Here is a 17,851-nt window from a genome sequence, read left to right as displayed (position 1 = left end):
GAGAAGCCCTTCAGCCGTGTGAATTTTTTAGGTTGAGAAGACTACACTTGTAATATTGTCCACCCTGATGAGAGAGACAAGGGTGCTTAAGGTGGCAGATGACAGTTCATGTTTGTTTGTTTCTGTTGACCTGCCCCCTGAGAGTTTTCATGCTCGAAGGAGGGGGCTGAGGCCAGGACTGCCTGGACTCAGTTGCTTGTGAAGGGCCTGCACAGTGAGGAGGCCATTGTCTGGTAAAAATCTCCCCCAGTTAGAAATGCTGAGTCCTTGACCACCAGGGATAATAGCCACACGTATCTTTGTTAGAGACAACAGGACAAATTTTGTCTGGTGCATACTGAGGAACCTTCTGGCCTTATAAACTTCAGACTGTGTGGGTGGTTGTGGGTTCGAAAGTAGTAAATGGTGGAGGCTCCTTACAGCCTGTCAGTTCTTCCACATTTGGGCAGCTGTCACGCTCATCACTCCACAGCTATCTGCCGAGGGGGGGTGGGGTGGGAGGTGGGAAGAGGTGGAGGAGAGGCATGGCAGCCTGCAGCAGAAACTTCGAGCAATAACCTGGATATTTGAGCATGGCGACCCACAGCTGGGAACGCCAGCCCAACAGCCAGGGCATGGCAACCCACAGCAGCAGCTGATGACAACTTGATACTTTCTCAGTCTTGTAGGTCTGTCAGGACAGCTCTGCCCCTTTTATATACCTTCCCAGTGTGTATGAGGACAGATAGTTATAGATTGTCTAGGGCAATGCAGACCTCCTAAGGGTAATTTTACAGTACTCATTACACTCTTGCCTGACAGTCTCTTCTCTATTTGGTTTCAATAAAAAATTAAAGTTTACGATTTGGTTCTCTAACTTGGATGTGAAATGCTGACCTTCCTTTCCTAAAGAGGAAGAATTCCCCTGGCGGTGGGAGAGATCTGCATGCTTCAAGAATCAGCACATCTATGGCCTGGTCCTTTCTGCACTGATATGCAATGCTGCACTCTGAAGGTGAGGAGGGAAATGGTGCTGAATGTATTATTCATTTTATCCTCCTTTGGGGAGTTTGTCCCTATGATCCTGCTTCAGAGAGAGGAGCAAACCTGAGCTCAGAGACAATCTCCTCAAAAATCCAGTACAGCCCTGGGACACATCTGGGAATTAGACAAGACATTATTGAGTCCAACTGTTAGTCTACAAATTTGAAGCAAAGTTTGGAATTTCCCTCAGAAAAGCTTTGCAGCAGGGAGGGCTGGTTGAGCCACTGGCTGCTGTAAAGGCAGAAAAAACTGGAGGGAACATCAGGAGGCAGGAAGTAACCCCTGCTCCAGAGACTGACAGGAGGGATTCTGCCCTAATCTGTAAGACTGAAGTACCCATTGCAATGAATGTGTGGACCTTAGCACAAAAAAGAAAATATATTCCAGGAAGATATAAAACATCCCTTATGTAGCAGCAATGGTTTGGTTAGGCCAGGAAGATTTCTGGACCTATCCCTGAGAAGGGCCTCATTCTTCTGTAAACAGAGTTGGGAAGGGTGCGCAAGAAGTGGTAAAGACTCTTGGCCTGATGTCTCATAAATAAGGCTACGATTTTTTCACGGTGGTCACGGAATCCATGACTTCTAGCGAACTCTGTGAATTCAGCCCTGTCGACCAGGAACTGCAGCGGGGGGACCCCAGCTCCCCTAGAGTTCCCAGCCACTGTGGGCCCCAGGCAACTCTTAACTGACCCCCCTACAGCTCCCGGCCGCCTTGGGTGGCAGGGCTCCCTTCCCCCACTGCAGCTCCTAGCTGCTGCAGGCGGCGGGACCCCTGGAGTTCCGAGCAACCGCAGGCAATGTGGGTCCTTCAAAGCTTCTGGCAGCCGTGGGTGGTACCTTGGAGCTCCGAGCCCCCACAGCTGGTGCGGGCCCCCAGAGTGGCCCAGCAGCTGCCAAACCTCTGAAGGCGGTGTGGGGATCCCGCAGCTAGGCTCTCTACTTTGTCAGGGATATTTTTAGTAAAAGTCAGGGACAGGTCATGGGCTTCCATTAATTTTTCCTTATTGTCAGTGACCTGTCCATGACTTTTACTAATAATATCCGTGACAAAATCTTAGCCTTACTCATGAACTATGCTAACCTCTTCCTTCTATATATAGAAACACAGGACTGGAAGGGATCTTCAGGGTCATTGAATTCAACCCCTTGATACTGCAGGCAACTTCGTCATATAATCATATCCATAAACTAAAACTAGCTGGGTTATTTACCCGCACCAATCCTATTGGGAGGCTATTCCAGAAACTCACTGCTCATGGTTAGAAACCTTCTTTGAATTTTTAGCCTGAATGTATGCACAGGCAGTTTATACCCATTTGTTTTTGTGCCAACATTGTTCATTTTGCTTAAATACCTCATCTCCTCTCAGGTGTATGTATAGACATCAGTCATATCTCCTCTCAGCCTTCATTTTGCTAGTTACACAAGCCAAGCTCTTTTAGTCTCCTCTTGTAAGACAAGCTCAATTCCCATGATCGGCCTTGGAGCCCTTCTCTGCACCTGTTCCAGTATGAATTCATCTTTCTTGAACATGGATGACCCGAACTGCACACAGTTTTCCAGATGAGGTTTTAACCAACGCCTTGAACAACAGCATATCTCCCTATTTCTACTGCAAATACTTATACACAGATATGCCTTTATCTGCATCAGGGACTTGAAATGGTCTTCTTGCTCACCAGCTGAGACTTTGCACCTAGGACCCCGTGGATTGGCCTCCACCTGCTCCTGCATTCACACTGGTTCTTACCTGCATCTGGGACCCAATAACTGTATTATTGCAGGACAACTCTGTCTTGTTGATTGTGTCCAGCACAGCAGTTTTGCCCACAAATTCTTTATTGGCACTTAGATGCTGTTCCAGGAGGTTCTGTACATCAGCACTGTACTGGTTAGTAAAGGCTTCTTCATACTGATCTGTCCAGAGCCGTATCCGGTTCTCCCAACCCTCAGCTGTGTTCTCATCCAGGGCATGTGCTTCAGAAGGAGAATTCTGCATCAAAGAACATAGGGTGAATGAATAGTACTTGCTGGGAGAAAACTCAATCCTAGAAGCTCTGGTGGAAGTGCTGGAGCTCACCAGTCTTCTTCCTCTGTTGCCAGAACTAGAAAAGTGAGTCGCTCACCAGCCCTGGGCCGCACTCAAATACTCAGATGACCACATGGGTATCCAAGAGGTGGTACCATTACACTTTCCACCCTCTATCACAGAGCTGCTTCTTACTAGTGAGCCATGGAAAATTTAGCGTTGGGTGAAATCCATAAGGGACACACTGCTTGAGTTGTCCTATATGGAAAGGAGACAGACTCAGAGGCATGGGGAACAGAGAAACAAGACCTGTTTTTCTCACTTGCCTCCTGACCTCCTCCTTTTTCCCTGCTCCTCTTGCCTACTCTTCCCTTTCCAGCCCTTTATTCCCCACTCCTCATTTTGCTCTCGCCCCAACATTCCTTCTATAGTTCCCAACCTCAACAACAGAAAGGACAAAACACTAAAAGGTAAATGTTTAAGAATAAAAAGTAGCAATAAGCTAGTAAAAATGCACACTTGTGTAGAGGCTGCAAAAAGGGAAACTTAGAAATAACAGGTTTCAGAATAACAGCCGTGTTAGTCTGTATTCGCAAAAAGAAAAGGAGTACTTGTGGCATCTTAGAGACTAACCAATTTATTTGAGCATGAGCTTTCGTGAGCTACAGCATGTATGCATCCGATGAAGTGAGCTGTAGCTCACGAAAGCTCATGCTCAAATAAATTGGTTAGTCTCTAAGGTGCCACAAGTTCTCCTTTTCTTTTTAGAAATAACAGAACAGGTGGAGGATTATATAGTAGAAATAGACACATAATAAAATTGTTTATATTTTATTTTTAACTAACACTTCACTCCGGCTTGGAACATTACAGCTGTGCCCATTGTCCAAGGGTTCATCATCCTGTGTCTTGATTACTGCAACATCCTGCCCTCTGATCTTGACAAATGCAATCTTGCTCCACTCGTATCCATTAAGAATGCTGCTGCTAAGATCATCTTCCTAGCCCGCGGTGGCCAACCTGGGGCTCCGGAGCCACATGCGGCTCTTCAGAAGTTAATATGCGGCTCCTTGTCTAGGCACCGACTCCGGGGCTGGAGCTACAGGCGCCAACTTTCCAATGTGCTGGAGGGTGCTCACTGCTCAACCCCTGGCTCTGCCACAGGCCCTGCCCCCACTCCACCCCTTCCCGCCCCCTCCCCTGAGCCTGCCGTGCCCTCGCTCCTCTCCTTCCCCCCCAGAGCCTCCTGCATGCCACGAAAACAGCTGATCAGGAGGTGCGGGGAGGGAGGGGGAGGCGCTGATCGGCAGGCCGGTGAGCGGGAGGTGCTCAGGGAATGCTGATGGGGGGGCTGCTGACATATTACTGTGGCTCTTTGGCAATGTACATTGGTAAATTCTGGCTCCTTCTCAGGCTCAGGTTGGCCACCCCTGTCCTAGCCTGTCACTTTGATCGTGTCTCTCGGTATCTCTCCACCAGCTCCATGTTCTCTACTGAATCAAATGTAAGTTGCTTGTATTCACTTTCAAGGCCACTCAGGATCAATCCCCACTTTACACATAATTTCTCATTTGCTGCCAACTCCTGCCTCCAATTGACCTGTGATTCCAGCCTCCATCACCTAATTGTAAAGTTTTCACAAACAAGCACCTTCGTGCTTTCTCCCAGGCTAACCCTGCATTTGCCAGGCACGCACCATAAACACCTACAAAGCTGCCTCATTATCCTCCTTCAAATGCTCCTTTGCTGGGATGCCCAGGAAGAACCCGACAGCAGTCAGGCTGCTGGTGTGCTGAGACCCCTGCCTACTAGTACTCTCTCATGGATTCCCTGTGACCCCACACCTCTGTATACATGTTTCTTGTTTCACACGTGGACTGTAAGCTCCTCGGGGGCAGGAACTGTCTTTTTGCTCTGTTTGTGCAGCACTTAGCACAATGGAGTTCTGGTCCATGTCAAGGGCTCTAGGTGCGACAATGATGTGATTAATAAATAACTGTAAAGTAAATACGTAAGTATACAATATTAGCACTGTTACCTTGTCCTACCTTCCCGTCCATTGTTTTCACACTCATTTGCTGCGTTCTCTCAAACCAGACTGTGTTTTACATGTTAGTGCAGCACCCAACACAGTGGAGGGCTCTAATCCTGAGCACAAATAGCGTGGGTGCAGAACGGGCAATGAAAAGTGGCTAGAAGCATGGAAAGACCTCTGCATAAGACGATACTGAGAAGACTGGGATTGTAATTTTGACAGGAAATGAATGAGGCCATGATAAAGGCATTATTAAAAGTGAATGAGAGAGAACGTAATTAGGTGCTCCTGTTTACCCTCTCTTATAAGACTACAGCAAGGGAGCCAAACAATAACATTGGAAGGCAATATATTTAAAAGGGAAATTCTTTTTACATGACATAATTAACCCATGGAACTCTCTGACACAAGATACTGAGGCCAAGAACTTAGCAGGATTCATAAAGGACTGAAATGTTTTTGGGACGGATACTTCAGTGACAGGCACCACAGAATAACCTCAGAGCATAATAAGAACATTCACAATTCTGTTAGATCAGATAAACAAAGGATAACAATATTCAGAAGCTTGAGTTACATATATAACTGTCCACTACAGGATTTTGTGCAACTTCCTCTGAACCATCTGGTACTGGCGACTATCAGAGCCAAGATACTGAACTAGGATGGTGAGACATACCAGGGTACAATCCAGACTAATGAGCTGCTGTGTCACCCCTGCCCTCTATCCTGGAGTGCCCTTTACAATGCTTTGCTGCTGTAGCCTCCAGCCTAGACTGTACCCTGGTATGTCAAAGTGGTGCAGCAAGCAAAGTTTATGCACAGCTTGTTATTTTAAATGAGGCTTACACTTTAAGCACTGGTACACCAAATTTTAAGTGAGTCTCAAGTGTGGTGGCTGGAAACAGTCAAAGAGAGGTGTTGTCTGTGCTGCAAGAACACAAAGAGGGGTTTTCTAACAAGCCAGGGAAGACACTTGCTAACTCATAAAAAAATCATTACAGAAGGGCCACAGCCACCTTTTCCAGCAGACCCTACAGGGCCCACTGTCAAGGTGCAGGAACAGAAATACAAAGCATGGTGGACCTAGGAGTAATTAAAGATTCTGACAGCTCTTGGGCTTCACCTGGGATCTGGGTCTCTCAGAAAGACAACACTGTAAGGTTTTATGCTGATTATAGAAAACTCAATGCTGTCACAGAGCCAGATGTGTATCCCATGCCTAGAACTGATGATATGCTGGACATTTTAAGCAAAGCTAAATATCTCAGCTCTTTTGATTTAACTAGAGGTTATTGACAGATTCCTTTCGAAAAGGATGCACAGAAAAAATCTGCTTTCATCACTGATATGGGTCTCTAGGAGTCCACAATATTACCATTTGGGTTAATTCAGGGAACAACCTCCCCCATAGACTTTTTGTCTCCTGGTACCCAGTTGGAAATGTTTTTCAAGAAAGGACTGAAACTGTAAAAGGGAAGGACAAACACGCCAAGACACCCCCCTTTCTCCCTCAATGCCCATTGCATTCACTGCACCTGAAATGACAATGGGAGAAGGGGTTGTGACCTAAGAAGTTTGGTCAGTAAGACTGCTGAAAGCATATGATGAGAAACTTTTCTTGACTCTGTTATAGTTTATTAAGTTAGACACTAGTAGCATTTTAACTTTATTTTCTTATAACCCTTTCCGACTTTTATGCCTCATTATTTGTACTCATTTAAAATCTTTCTTTGTAGTTAATAAACTTGTTTTATTATTTTATCTAGTCCAGTGCGTTTATACTGAAGTGTTCTGGAAACTCCATTTGCAGTGGCATGCTGTACTCATATTATTTCTATAAGGAGATAATGAACTTAGAATAACTTGTATTGTCCAGGAGAGGGCTGGACAGTACAGGACACAGATTCCTTTCCCTTTTCCCCCCGAAATGTAAGACTCGGAGTGTGTTGGGATCACCCTGCAGTCTAACCAAGGCTGGTGAGAGCCAGAGTAACCCCAGCATGGCTGGCAGGCTGCAGTTGCACAGACACTCAAGGTGTGGCTTGCACACTCAAAGGCTGTTTGTGAACAATCCACGTGGGAACTCCTTCAGCAAGACATTGTACGGCACCCAAAGCTGCAGGGCAGGGGTGACATAGCTGCTCATTAGTCAAGACTGTACCCTGGTACATCACAGATGGACCTTGGTCTGATCTGGTAGGATAAATGCTACATTTCTAGGACAGTGCTTTGGTCCAAATGTAATCCTTTCCCCAGAAATGGGACTTATGAGACAACCATTACCAACCCAGAAAGCTTGAATACTTACATTCATCCATCCCAGTTCATGGGGCATGGAGAGGAACAACACCATTTCTGTTATGGACCCCAATATTATTTAAACTTATATGGTGTTACATACCAAAGTGATAGACAACTTACAAGTACATTAGATTAGATGAGTCGAATGACAGCTTACCTCACTAGATACTGGGCCATGACTCAATCCTGCATTCTCACACCCAAAATCTCTCCTCATAGGTGTCACTGATCAACCTCATCCTAGGTGGCAGGATGGGGTTTACCCAGCAGAGAGAAACTGATAAGCCCTCTCAGATGAAAGCAGAGTTCACCAACCAATGGGAAATTCCTCTAACACCAACTCAGAAAAGGTTCCTTTCTGGTGCGTGAAAGGTCAGGGCTTATCCAGAAGCTAGTGTCAGAATCAGAGAACCCCAGACAGACAAATCATGAAAAAAACTGCTGAGAGAAGTGACACAATCATGCAGGCAGCTCAGTTCCACTCACCTTCATCCGCAGAGATTTCCGTGAACCTTCTCGAAAGGCCTGTGCCCAAAACAAGAGAACGATGCCCATCAGTATTTATACCCTTTCTTTAGATTTCTATGAAGCTCTCTCCCCCACCGCTCGATGGAGTCCAAGGATCACATTTAAATTAGATAACATTAAACATGTAAATTACTCCCAGCCCAATGGCCCAGAGATCACAGCATTTCACAAAAGATGGCAGAAGCTGCAGGAAGATTTAAACAGGAGGCGCTGGACCTGAACAGAAAAGCCCCACAGAAGGACTCTAGCAGACATTCTCAGAGAGGGAGTTTCACAGACAGTATTCCTGAACTGAGAAAGTTCATCCCCCTGACCTGACTAAGGCAAAACCTTGGGACCACGAGAAAGAGTGAGCTGACCAATCTCAACTGCCTTGGTAAGGAGGAGGGTCGGGGACCATCTCTCATTGAGCTTTATTATTCAGTAATACTAAGAATTGAACCAGCTGGTTTATCAGCAACCACTGCAGATCACAGAGGGATGGTGCTATCAATTCCTTAACCCTAACAAGTAAGCCGTATTCTGCTATCTCTGTGGCGGCAGATCAATTTCACGGAAAGCCCAAGTAAGTAGCAAATTACACTAATCAAGCTGCTGATGAAGAAGACACAAACAACATATATTGTCTGCTTCACAACACATACAGGCACGATGAAGAACAATCCAAAGCAATTCAAAATCCCCAAATCCTTTCATCAGCCTCATACCACCTCAAAGAAAGCCACCCAGAAGTGCCACAAGTTGTGGGAACTCCAGAAAGGGGGCTGTTAGACAATGAAAAGCACCCAGGGAGATCTCCTTCCCAAGAATCAGCCCACCCCCACCAGTAACTGCATCCCAGACACACAGCACACACCTCTGAGAAAGAAGAACACAGTCCTCCTAACGTTTCAGTCCCATCATATCAATGAACCCTCTGCCCCAGGCAGATGTGGACCCCTGAACAGGTTTTTCTGAATTCTGATGAACCAGCAAGAAAAACGGAGATGCAATTCAAAACCAAACCTAAAGCCTCTGAATGCCAAAGGGCAGTACAGGGAAACAGAGGGGAAGACAGATCAATCTGCAAGCTCCAGGCTGGGGTGGCTAAGCAGCTCATAAAGACGAGGCAGTGGTGGGACATGAGAACTTCCTTTCCATACAGGCTTACTTGGAGTAACCAAAGGATGACCCACTTTTGGGCATGCTGACCGCAGCAGGGGTCAGCCTGCACTCACCAATACTCTGCCCAGCATTTGGTCTGGGCTGTTTTTGCCATGCTCACATACCTTGATCTTCTTGGCCTTTGGTGCAGTGCGAGCTTTCTCCATACTCCTCTTCCGCTTCTTAGGTTTGTTTCTACGGACCCGATTAACAGTGAGAGTGATGCTTGTTGGTGTGTGCTGCGTAGCTGTGTACAACACTGTGGAGGGAGAGAGTTCCTCATCCCAACTCTCGGTTGCACTACTGTCTCCACCTGCAGGGAGGAGTATCATGTTAGCAACTTTATGTCTATCTTGGAGAGATCTGCATGCCCCCGGTCCTCCTTCACAATGATTTGCTAGTTAGACGTTGCTCCTCAACCTGAGAGCCCTGCAAGTTCAACCTCCCCTCCGCCGCTCTCCCAACCTTCTGACACTGCACAAGATGATATTACTGCATATTTGGTCTCTCTGCCCCGCAGAGAACTTGCCATATCCCTCGACTCCCAAGGGTGGAGAGGAAAAGACACATTATTGTGTTTATCACAGCTACAGGTGATAGCACTGAGAGACAGTAACAAAGAACCTTCTGGCCCTGTTGGAGGAGACAACAGTCTCACCTTTACTCACAGCATAATCGCAGCCCTACCTGACACATTGTCCTGCTTCCGGCGGCGGAGTCTGATCACTTTTCCCCTGCTCATTCCCCTGCAAAAAGAGAATGAACAATTGAAGCCAGTTTTGTAAGGGTCAGTCAACTTGAAAGTCAACCAGATGTCACAAGCTGCATGCCCTGCAAGGGGCCCAGGGTGATAAGAGCATCAATTTGTCATTCTCATCTCCACTCCTAGTGCCACCAACACTTGTCAGGTTGACAGAACAAAGGGGGAGGACTGATACTTGGCAAAGCACTCGAGAGAACACTTCAACCAGCAACAGAAAGTTGATCCCCAACTCAAATGTGATGGTCTGGCAATAGAAGTGAAAGCAGGAACCGTTCCGTTCTGCGATGTAATAGAAGTTACCTGCATTTGTCACACTTGATGAGGAAGCCATCTTGAGAGAGAGTGCAGTGACACCAGCTGGGAATGGACTCTCCCTCTGAGGAGCTCTCACTGTCCCCGGAGTTCTCCTCGTCAGGTGAGTGCAAGCCATTCAGCTCGGCCCGAGGGATGATAGTCTGAACTGGGGGAGATGCTGGAGGGGTCGGAGGAGGAGGAGCTCCATAATTATGATCCTGAAAATAAACATTTCCATCAGTATTATTCTGAACATAGGGAGTTCAAAGTCTTAGAGTACGTCTACACTGCAGCTGTGCTGCTGAAGCACTTCTGGTGAAAGTGCGTTAAGCCGACAGGACAGAGCTCTCCCATTGGCTTACTAACTCCTGCCTCCGCAAGAGGCAGTAGCTATGTTGACGGTAGAAGCTCTCCTGCTGACATAGTGCTGTCCACACTGGTGCTAAGGTGGGGTAATTTACGTCACTCCGGGGTGTGGCTTATTCACACCCCTAAGCGACATAAATTATACCAAAGTAATTTACAGTGTAGGCATAAACTCAGTTCTAACTCAACAGCCATCCAGGAAACCAACACACAATCTGAATGGAAAACAGCCTGCAAATAGCTTGAAGCAATAGCTCTAAGAGATGTGAACTGCACAATTTGTCTCAATGGGCTGTTGACATTGAAACCTCTGAGAACAATTCAAATGTCAATATTGACTTTCTCTGCTAATCGTTTTGAAAAAACTTCCAGCTAATGTGCTTAACCCAAAATCTCAAACCACTTTCCATGCTTTCCCTCTGCAGATCTCAAGTCTTCAACTTCTCCCCAACCTTCCCAAGTTCTGACAGTTGTGTTCTCAATATGAAAATCTGCAGCACACTAAAAACGAAGTGTGAAGACAGTGTAAAATAAATTGCAGTTGGTATCAAACACTACCAGCGAGGATACTGTGGAAGGTGTTACACATTCATATACTTCGTTCAACAAAATCTTCCATTTTAAAATTTAAAGGAAGCTGTTGCAGATTTTCCTATTTGCCTCACATAGCATTGCAGGAAAAGACAGTTACCTTTTCTGTAACTGGTGTTCTTTGAGATGTGTTGCTCATGTCTAGTCCACAATAGGTGTGCGTGCTCACCACATGCACCAGTGCCGGAAGTTTTTCTCCTAGCAGTAGCCGTAGGGGGGAGCGCCCCCCCCCCGACACCTGGAATGGCACCTGCCTGGCGAGGTATAAGGGGAGCTGCACGCTCCCCCCTACCCTCAGTTCCTTCTTGCCAGACAACTCCGACAGAGGGGAACAAGGGCGGGATGTGGAATAGACATGAACACCACATCTCGAAGAACACCAGTTACGGAAAAGGTAACTGTCTTTTCTTCTTCGAGTGATTACTCATGTGTATTCCACAATAGGTGATTCCAAGCTATATCTGTTGGAGGTGGGTAGGAGTTCACAAGTTCCCAGGATGGAGTACCACCCTGCCGAACCTGGCATTATCCCTGGCCTGGGAAATGATCACATAGTGCGAGGTGAACGTGTGAACCGAAGACCACGCGGCGGCCCTACAAATGTCCTGGATGGGGATGTGGGCCACGAAGGCAGCTGACGAGGCCTGCACCCGAGTCGAGTGTGCCCTCACAATGGGCGGCGGGGGGACCCCCACCAGCTCATAACAGGAACGGATGCATGAACTGATCCATTTAGAAAGGCGCTGAATGGAAATCGTCTGACCCTTCATGCGCTCAGCCAAGGCGACGAACAATTGCGAAGACTTTCTGAACAGCTTGGTCCGCTCGAGGTAGAAAGCCAGAGCCCGCCTCACGTCGAGCGTGTGGAGACGGTGTTCCTCACTAGTAGCGTGAAGCTTGGGGCAGAGGACTGGCAGAAAAATGTCCTGACCCATGTGGTAGGCAGAGACCACCTTCGGAAAGAATGCGGGGGTGTGGGCGGAGCTGGACCGTGACCTTGTCCTTATGAAAAACCGTATAAGGTGGTTAGGGCCCTGAGCTCCGAGACTCGCCTTGCCGACGTGATGGCTACCAGGAAGGCCACCTTCCACGAAAGATGAGACCAGGAACACGTGGCCAGTGGTTCAAACGGGGCTCTCGTGAGACGAGCCAGCACGAGGTTTAGGTCCCACTGTGGAACCAGGGGCTTGGAATATGGGTAGAGACGGTTCAGACGCTTAAGGAACCAGCCGGTTATAGCATGGGAAAACACTGTGTGCCCTTGCACCGGGGGATGAAAGGCCAGCATGGCCGCCGAGTGTACCCTGATTGACGAGGGTGCCAGTCCCTGGGCCCTCAGGTGGAGGAGGTAATCAAGGATAAGCTGGATTGGGGTGGCCGTCGGGGAAACACCCTGCCCTGCAGCCCACCTCGAAAACTGAGACCACTTTGCCACATAGGAGCGGCGAGTGGAGGGCCGTCTACTTTCGAGGAGGACATGCTGAACCTGTTCCGAACATGTCCTTTTCTCACCACCTAGCCCCTGAGCAGCCAGGCCGTGAGGTGAAGCGTTGCTAGGTTGGGATGGAGGTGGCGGCCCTGGTCCTGAGAGAGGAGGTCTGGCGGAGCGGCAACTGCCATGGCGGAGCTACTGCCAGCCCCGAGAGGGTCCCGTACCAGTGTTGCCTGGGCCACGCCAGGGCAAAGAGGAGGACCCTGGCTTTGTCAGTCTTTATTTTCTCCAGGACCTTGCTGATCAGAGGGAACAGGGGAAAGGCGTAGAGGAGCTGGCCTGTCCAGGACAGGGTAAAGGCATCAGAGATAGTGTACCTCCCTAGGCACCCCCTGGAGCAGAAACGGGGGCATCATCGGTTCTGCCTGGTCGCAAATAGGTCCATCTGGGGAGTACCCCACCTTTGGAAGAGCTGGTGAGCCACTGCCGGGTGTAGAGACCACTTGTGCTGAGAGGCAAAATTCCTGCTCAAGCGATCCACCCTGACATTCAGGCACCTGGCAGGTGGAAGGCTTTTAGGTAGATGATGTAGGCTATACAGAAGTCCCACAGACTGAGGGCTTCATGGCAGAGGATCGAGCTTCGTCTTGTCTGTTGATACAGAACATTGAGGCCGTGTTGTCCATGAGGACCCTGACTACCTTTTCCTCCAGGTGCGAGCGGAAGGCCATACATGCCCGTCACACTGCCCTGAGTTCCTTGACTTTTATATGAAAGGGTAGGTCTTGTAGAGACCACAGGCCTTGGGTCTGAAAGTTCCCCACATGGGCCCCCCAACCCAGGTCCGACGCGTCGGATAGCAGCTCCAATGACGGGGCCCTGTCCCTGAACGGAACCCCTTGGAGCATGTTGTTTGGGGTGGACCACCACCGCAGGCAGGTGATCACCGAGTTTGGCATGGTGAGGACTTTGTCCATTCTGTCTGTGGCCTGGGAGAACTGCGAGGCCAGCCAGAGCTGGAGGGGCCTCATTCTTAGTCTGGCATAATGGAACGCATCTGTGCATGCAGACATGTGACCCAGCAGTTGCAGGCAAGCCCTGGCTGTCATCACTGGGAACCTTGTGACCGAGTCGATGAGCCCTTTCAGGGTCTCAAACCTGTCTGGTGGGAGAGACGCCCTGGCCAACGTTGTGTCCAGTAGCGCCCTGATAAACTCTATGCATTGGACTGGGACTAACATGGACTTGGCGTTGTTTATCAACAGGCCCAGGGCAGTACATGTGGACAGCAGGAGCGCCACATGATCCCTCACCTGCGATCGGGAGGTGCCTTTGACTAGCCAGTCGTCCAGATATGGGAATATTTGGACCCCCTGGCATCTGAGGTAGGCCGCTACCACCGCCATACACTTTGTAAAGACGCTGAGGGCAGTGGACAGACCAAACGGTAGGACCGTGAATTGGTAGTGACTCTGTCCCACCACGAAACAGAGGAAGTGTTTGTGCCCCTCGAATATGTGGATGTGGAAGTACGCGTCCTGTAGATCGAGGGCAGCATACTTGTCCCCGGGATCCAGGGAGGGGATGATGGAGGCCAGGGAAACCATGCCGAACTTGAGTTTCACCATGTAGTGGTTCAGGCCTCGCAGGTCCATGACGGGCCTGAGCCCCCCTTTGGCCTTTGGGATAAGGAAATACCGAGAGTAATACCCCTTGGGCACAGCCTCTATAGCTCCTAGGTCCAGGAGCCGCCCCACCTCCTGCTCGAGCAGAGCCTCGTGAGAGGGGTCCCCCAGGAGGGACGGGGGCAGAGGGGGATTGGGCGGGGAGCAGGTAAATTGAAGGGTGTAACCTTGGGACATGGTGTTGAGGACCAATTGGTCCGAGGTGAGCCGCGACCATTCAGGGAGGAAAGCACACAATCGATTGGAGAAAGGGAGCTTTAGTGGGGGTAGGTCCCATCTGAGAACCGGCAGGGTCCCCCCAAGCATCCTGTCAAAAATGCCTTTTGCCTGCCCGCCCGCCTGCCCTTAGAAGACCCAGGTTGGGGAGCAGGCTGAAATTGCCGTTGTGGGCACTTTCTATAGTCCCGCCGCTTTTTGTGGGCAGCCTCGTACTTCGGGAGGGCGGCCTGGGCAGGAGCCTGCTGCGGCTTGAACTTGGGTTTTGCCGGAGGAGGGACATAGAGGCCCAAGGTCTGGAGGGTCATGAGGGAGTCTTTCATGCCATGCAGCCTTGTGTCTGTTTCCTCAGCAAACAGAGCCTTCCCGTCGAAAGGGAAATCTTGCATTGATGACTGCGCTTCGCTGGAGAGGCCAGGGAGCAGAAGCCATGACGCCCGTCTCATGGACACCACTGAGGCCATGGACCATGCGGCCGTGTCCGCTGCATCTGAAGCGGCCTGCAGGGATGCCCTTGCGGCCGCCGCCCTTTCCTCCACAAGTGCCTTAAACTCCTTATCGCACTCCCGGAAAGAGTCCTCAAACGTGGGGAGGGATTCCCAGAGTTTAAATTCGTAATGGCCCAGGAGAGCCTGATGGTTTGCTACTCGTAGCTGAAAGCTTGACGAAGAATAAACTTTTCTCCCAAAAGTATCCAGCCTCCGAGAGTCTTTGTTCTTGGGGGTCGAGGCTGGTTGCCCCTGCCGCTCCCTGTGGTTGACCGACTTGACCACCAAGGAGTTGGACGCCGGGTGGGTATACAGATACTTGTGTCCCTTCGTGGGTACAAAATACTTGCGCTCCACCTTTTTAGAGATGGGAGCCAACGAGGCTGGTGTTTGCCACAGGGCATTTGAAATTCTTGCCACCCCTTCATGGAGCGGCAAGGCCACCCTGCCCGGTGCTGAAGGGGACAGCACATTGAACAGGGAGTCTGAGGGCTCTTCCATCTCCTCAGCCTGGAAGTGGAGGCTCGCTGCCACCCTTTTTAGGAGGTCTTGGTGGGCCTGGTAGTCCTCCTGTGGGACGGAGGGGGTCAGGGCTGCAATCAGCTCCTCCAGATGGGGCGAGGCCAGTGTGGTGCTTTGGGTGTTGTCCAGCACCGGAGGATCCACCACCTGGACGGACTCCAGGCATGGTACCAAGGACACAGGTCCCCCTGACCTTTTTTCTGGTGGTCAAAAGATGGATGCCGACGGTGCTTCTGAGGCCCCGGCCACAGAGGGCTGCACCGGAGGCCACAGTGCCTGCTGGTACCACTGGGCCGGCCACAACACTTGGTGCCATTACACTTGCTGAGGCACCGGTTGGGCCAGCTGTTCAGGCTGGCTAGCTAGGCCTGTAGACGAGCGTCTGTGAGGGGAGGCCGGGCTGGGAATGATCCGCTGCTGCCTCTGGACCAGGAGTATCGGCGGTGCCGGGATCTACGCCGGCCACGGGACCACGATCTCAATGCGGAGGAGCGGCACCGACGGTAGTAGCTGCTTCGACGGGAGGACCCGCGTCGGTGAGACGCAAGCATTCGATGGCCGGGGCTTTGGTGCCTTGGCGGGGACTTGGAACAGGAGTCCGAGAGGGAACGGCATCGACGATCGTGTTGCAACCAACTGTGGTATGTCCTGTGAGACGAGGACTGTTGGCGACGTCTGCCACGGTCCCGGCGGCATTCGCTTCGCGAAGACAAGCGGTGCCGGGAGTCCCGGTCAGACGGCACCCATCCGGACAGTCTGGCCGGTGTCGAGGGCGATCCACACGGACTGAGCCCTGAGTGGTGTCGGGAACGTTCCCTCGACTGAGACTGGTACTGGGCCAGTGGTGACTACGGTGATCCCAGTGGTGGCGTGGGGCCAACATCGGCAGAGCTCCGAGCACTGGCATGGACACGACGTCCCTGGCTGCCTGGAGGGCTTCGGGTGTAGATGGCATCCGGACATCCGGAGACGCCTCCTCCGAAGGGGCCGGACTACTCTGCTCAAAGTGAGTTGGAGGCCTAGAGCCTGATGGGATCGAGGACTAGCTGACACGGGCCTAGCCTCTGTCCCAGATTTCCTCTTCACAATGGCACCGAGGGGAGTCTTTCCGGTCCTCTTGGCGTGCCCCATGGACGGGGAGCGGTGCCGACTGGACGATGGTACCAGAGTGTCTCCAAGTACTGATGCCGCAGTGCCGGGTACCAGTTTGGAGTGGCGTGCTGGGGTCGGGGCCAGTGCCGACTCCATCAGTATGGCCCGGACCCTAATGTCCCTTTCTTTTTTGGTCCGGGGCTTGAAAGACTTACAGATCTTGCACCTTTCGCTGATATGGGTTTCTCCCAAGCAGCGCAGACAATCCGTGTGCCGGTCGCTCCTTGGCATAGAGCGCTTACAAGAGCCGCATGACTTAAAGCCTGGGGTGCGGGGCATGCCCTGGCCTGGGCTCAATGACTAACTAAACTAACTGAATTAGCTAACTGACTACAGGTACCACTGAACAAACGAAGAGTTCTGGGGACGAGCTGCAGCAAGGCTGGAGCTGAGCAGTTCCGACAACCTTCACTGATGGCAAGAAGGAACTGAGGGTGAGGGGAGCGCAGCCCCCCTTATACCGCGCCAGGCAGACGCCACTCCAGGGGTTGCAGGGGCGTGCTCCCCCCTATGGGTACTGCTAGGGGGAAAATTTCGGGCACCGGTGCATGTGGCGAGCACGCACACCTATTCTGGAATACACATGAGCAATCACTCGAATAAGAACCAGGGGATCTTGCCACTGAATCTACATCAAGCTTGCTGAAGAGAACGTGGGGCCTTGAGAGTAACAAACACACAAAATGCAGCAGGTATGGCAGGACTCAGTCACGCAGTTGCCCCAAAATAAGCTAAACCAGCAGTTTTCAAACTGGGGCACACATACCCCTAGGGGTACATGAGCTCTCATCAGGAGGTATGCGAGAAAAATCCTGTAATGGAAACCAACGCATTTTATTTAGTACAGAGGTTTAGTATTTGGGGGGCAAGGAGGAATGTTCTGGGGGGCAAGCAGCAACACCAGCCCCTGCACAGTATAGCTTGGAGAGGGACCGCCACCTCCACTCCCTGACTCACCTTACCAGGCCAATTTTGAACTTTTTGAACTGAGCCTCCCCTTGGAGGTACAATTTTTGGTTGCGCCCCGGCCAACCAAGACAGACTGGGTGGCCTGCTGAGATGAGGTTTGCCCCACAGTTTGAAAACCTCTAGAAGCTGTTGCTAAATAGAAGGCAGAAATCTGGGGAGGCACGTGACTCCGCATGCCCCCACCCACTCATCGCCTCTGTCTCTCTCAGATAGAGGTACACAGTAGATTACATAGTATGCAGCCAATAAAGTTGGAGCTAAATAGAACAGCAGTTCAGTGTTATGTAGGGGAGGAGCAGAGTATAAAGT

General features: G+C 50.4%; 1 protein-coding gene across 21 annotated transcripts in view; it reads right to left on the bottom strand.

Moving 5' to 3' along the window:
- SETD5 (SET domain containing 5) overlaps nt 1-17,851 on the bottom strand; it is a 163,263-nt gene that overhangs the window by 77,745 nt on the left and 67,667 nt on the right. For 17 of the 21 annotated variants that reach the window (XR_006292476.1, XR_006292477.1, XR_006292478.1 and 14 more), the window contains exons 4-8: nt 10,128-10,339; nt 9,752-9,810; nt 9,190-9,377; nt 7,880-7,918; nt 2,776-3,018 (exon numbers count right to left, since the gene is read on the bottom strand). Coding sequence is in view for 15 of the 21 variants with exons in the window: in XM_043552109.1 (XP_043408044.1) it covers nt 2,776-3,018; nt 7,880-7,918; nt 9,190-9,377; nt 9,752-9,810; nt 10,128-10,339 (741 nt within the window). In the remaining 6 variants the exon portion in view is untranslated. Of the gene's footprint in view, nt 1-2,775; nt 3,019-3,900; nt 4,179-7,879; nt 7,919-9,189; nt 9,378-9,751; nt 9,811-10,127; nt 10,340-17,851 lie in introns of those variants that run through there. The other 4 variants (XM_043552102.1, XM_043552108.1, XM_043552104.1 and 1 more) reach the window with 3 other exon arrangements.

The sequence above is a fragment of the Chelonia mydas genome, chromosome 7, assembly GCF_015237465.2.
Source record: "Chelonia mydas isolate rCheMyd1 chromosome 7, rCheMyd1.pri.v2, whole genome shotgun sequence".
In the NCBI taxonomy this organism is placed as follows: domain Eukaryota; kingdom Metazoa; phylum Chordata; order Testudines; family Cheloniidae; genus Chelonia; species Chelonia mydas.
Note: the sequence above shows the minus strand (reverse complement) of the source record. Positions and strands in the feature narration are given on the sequence as shown.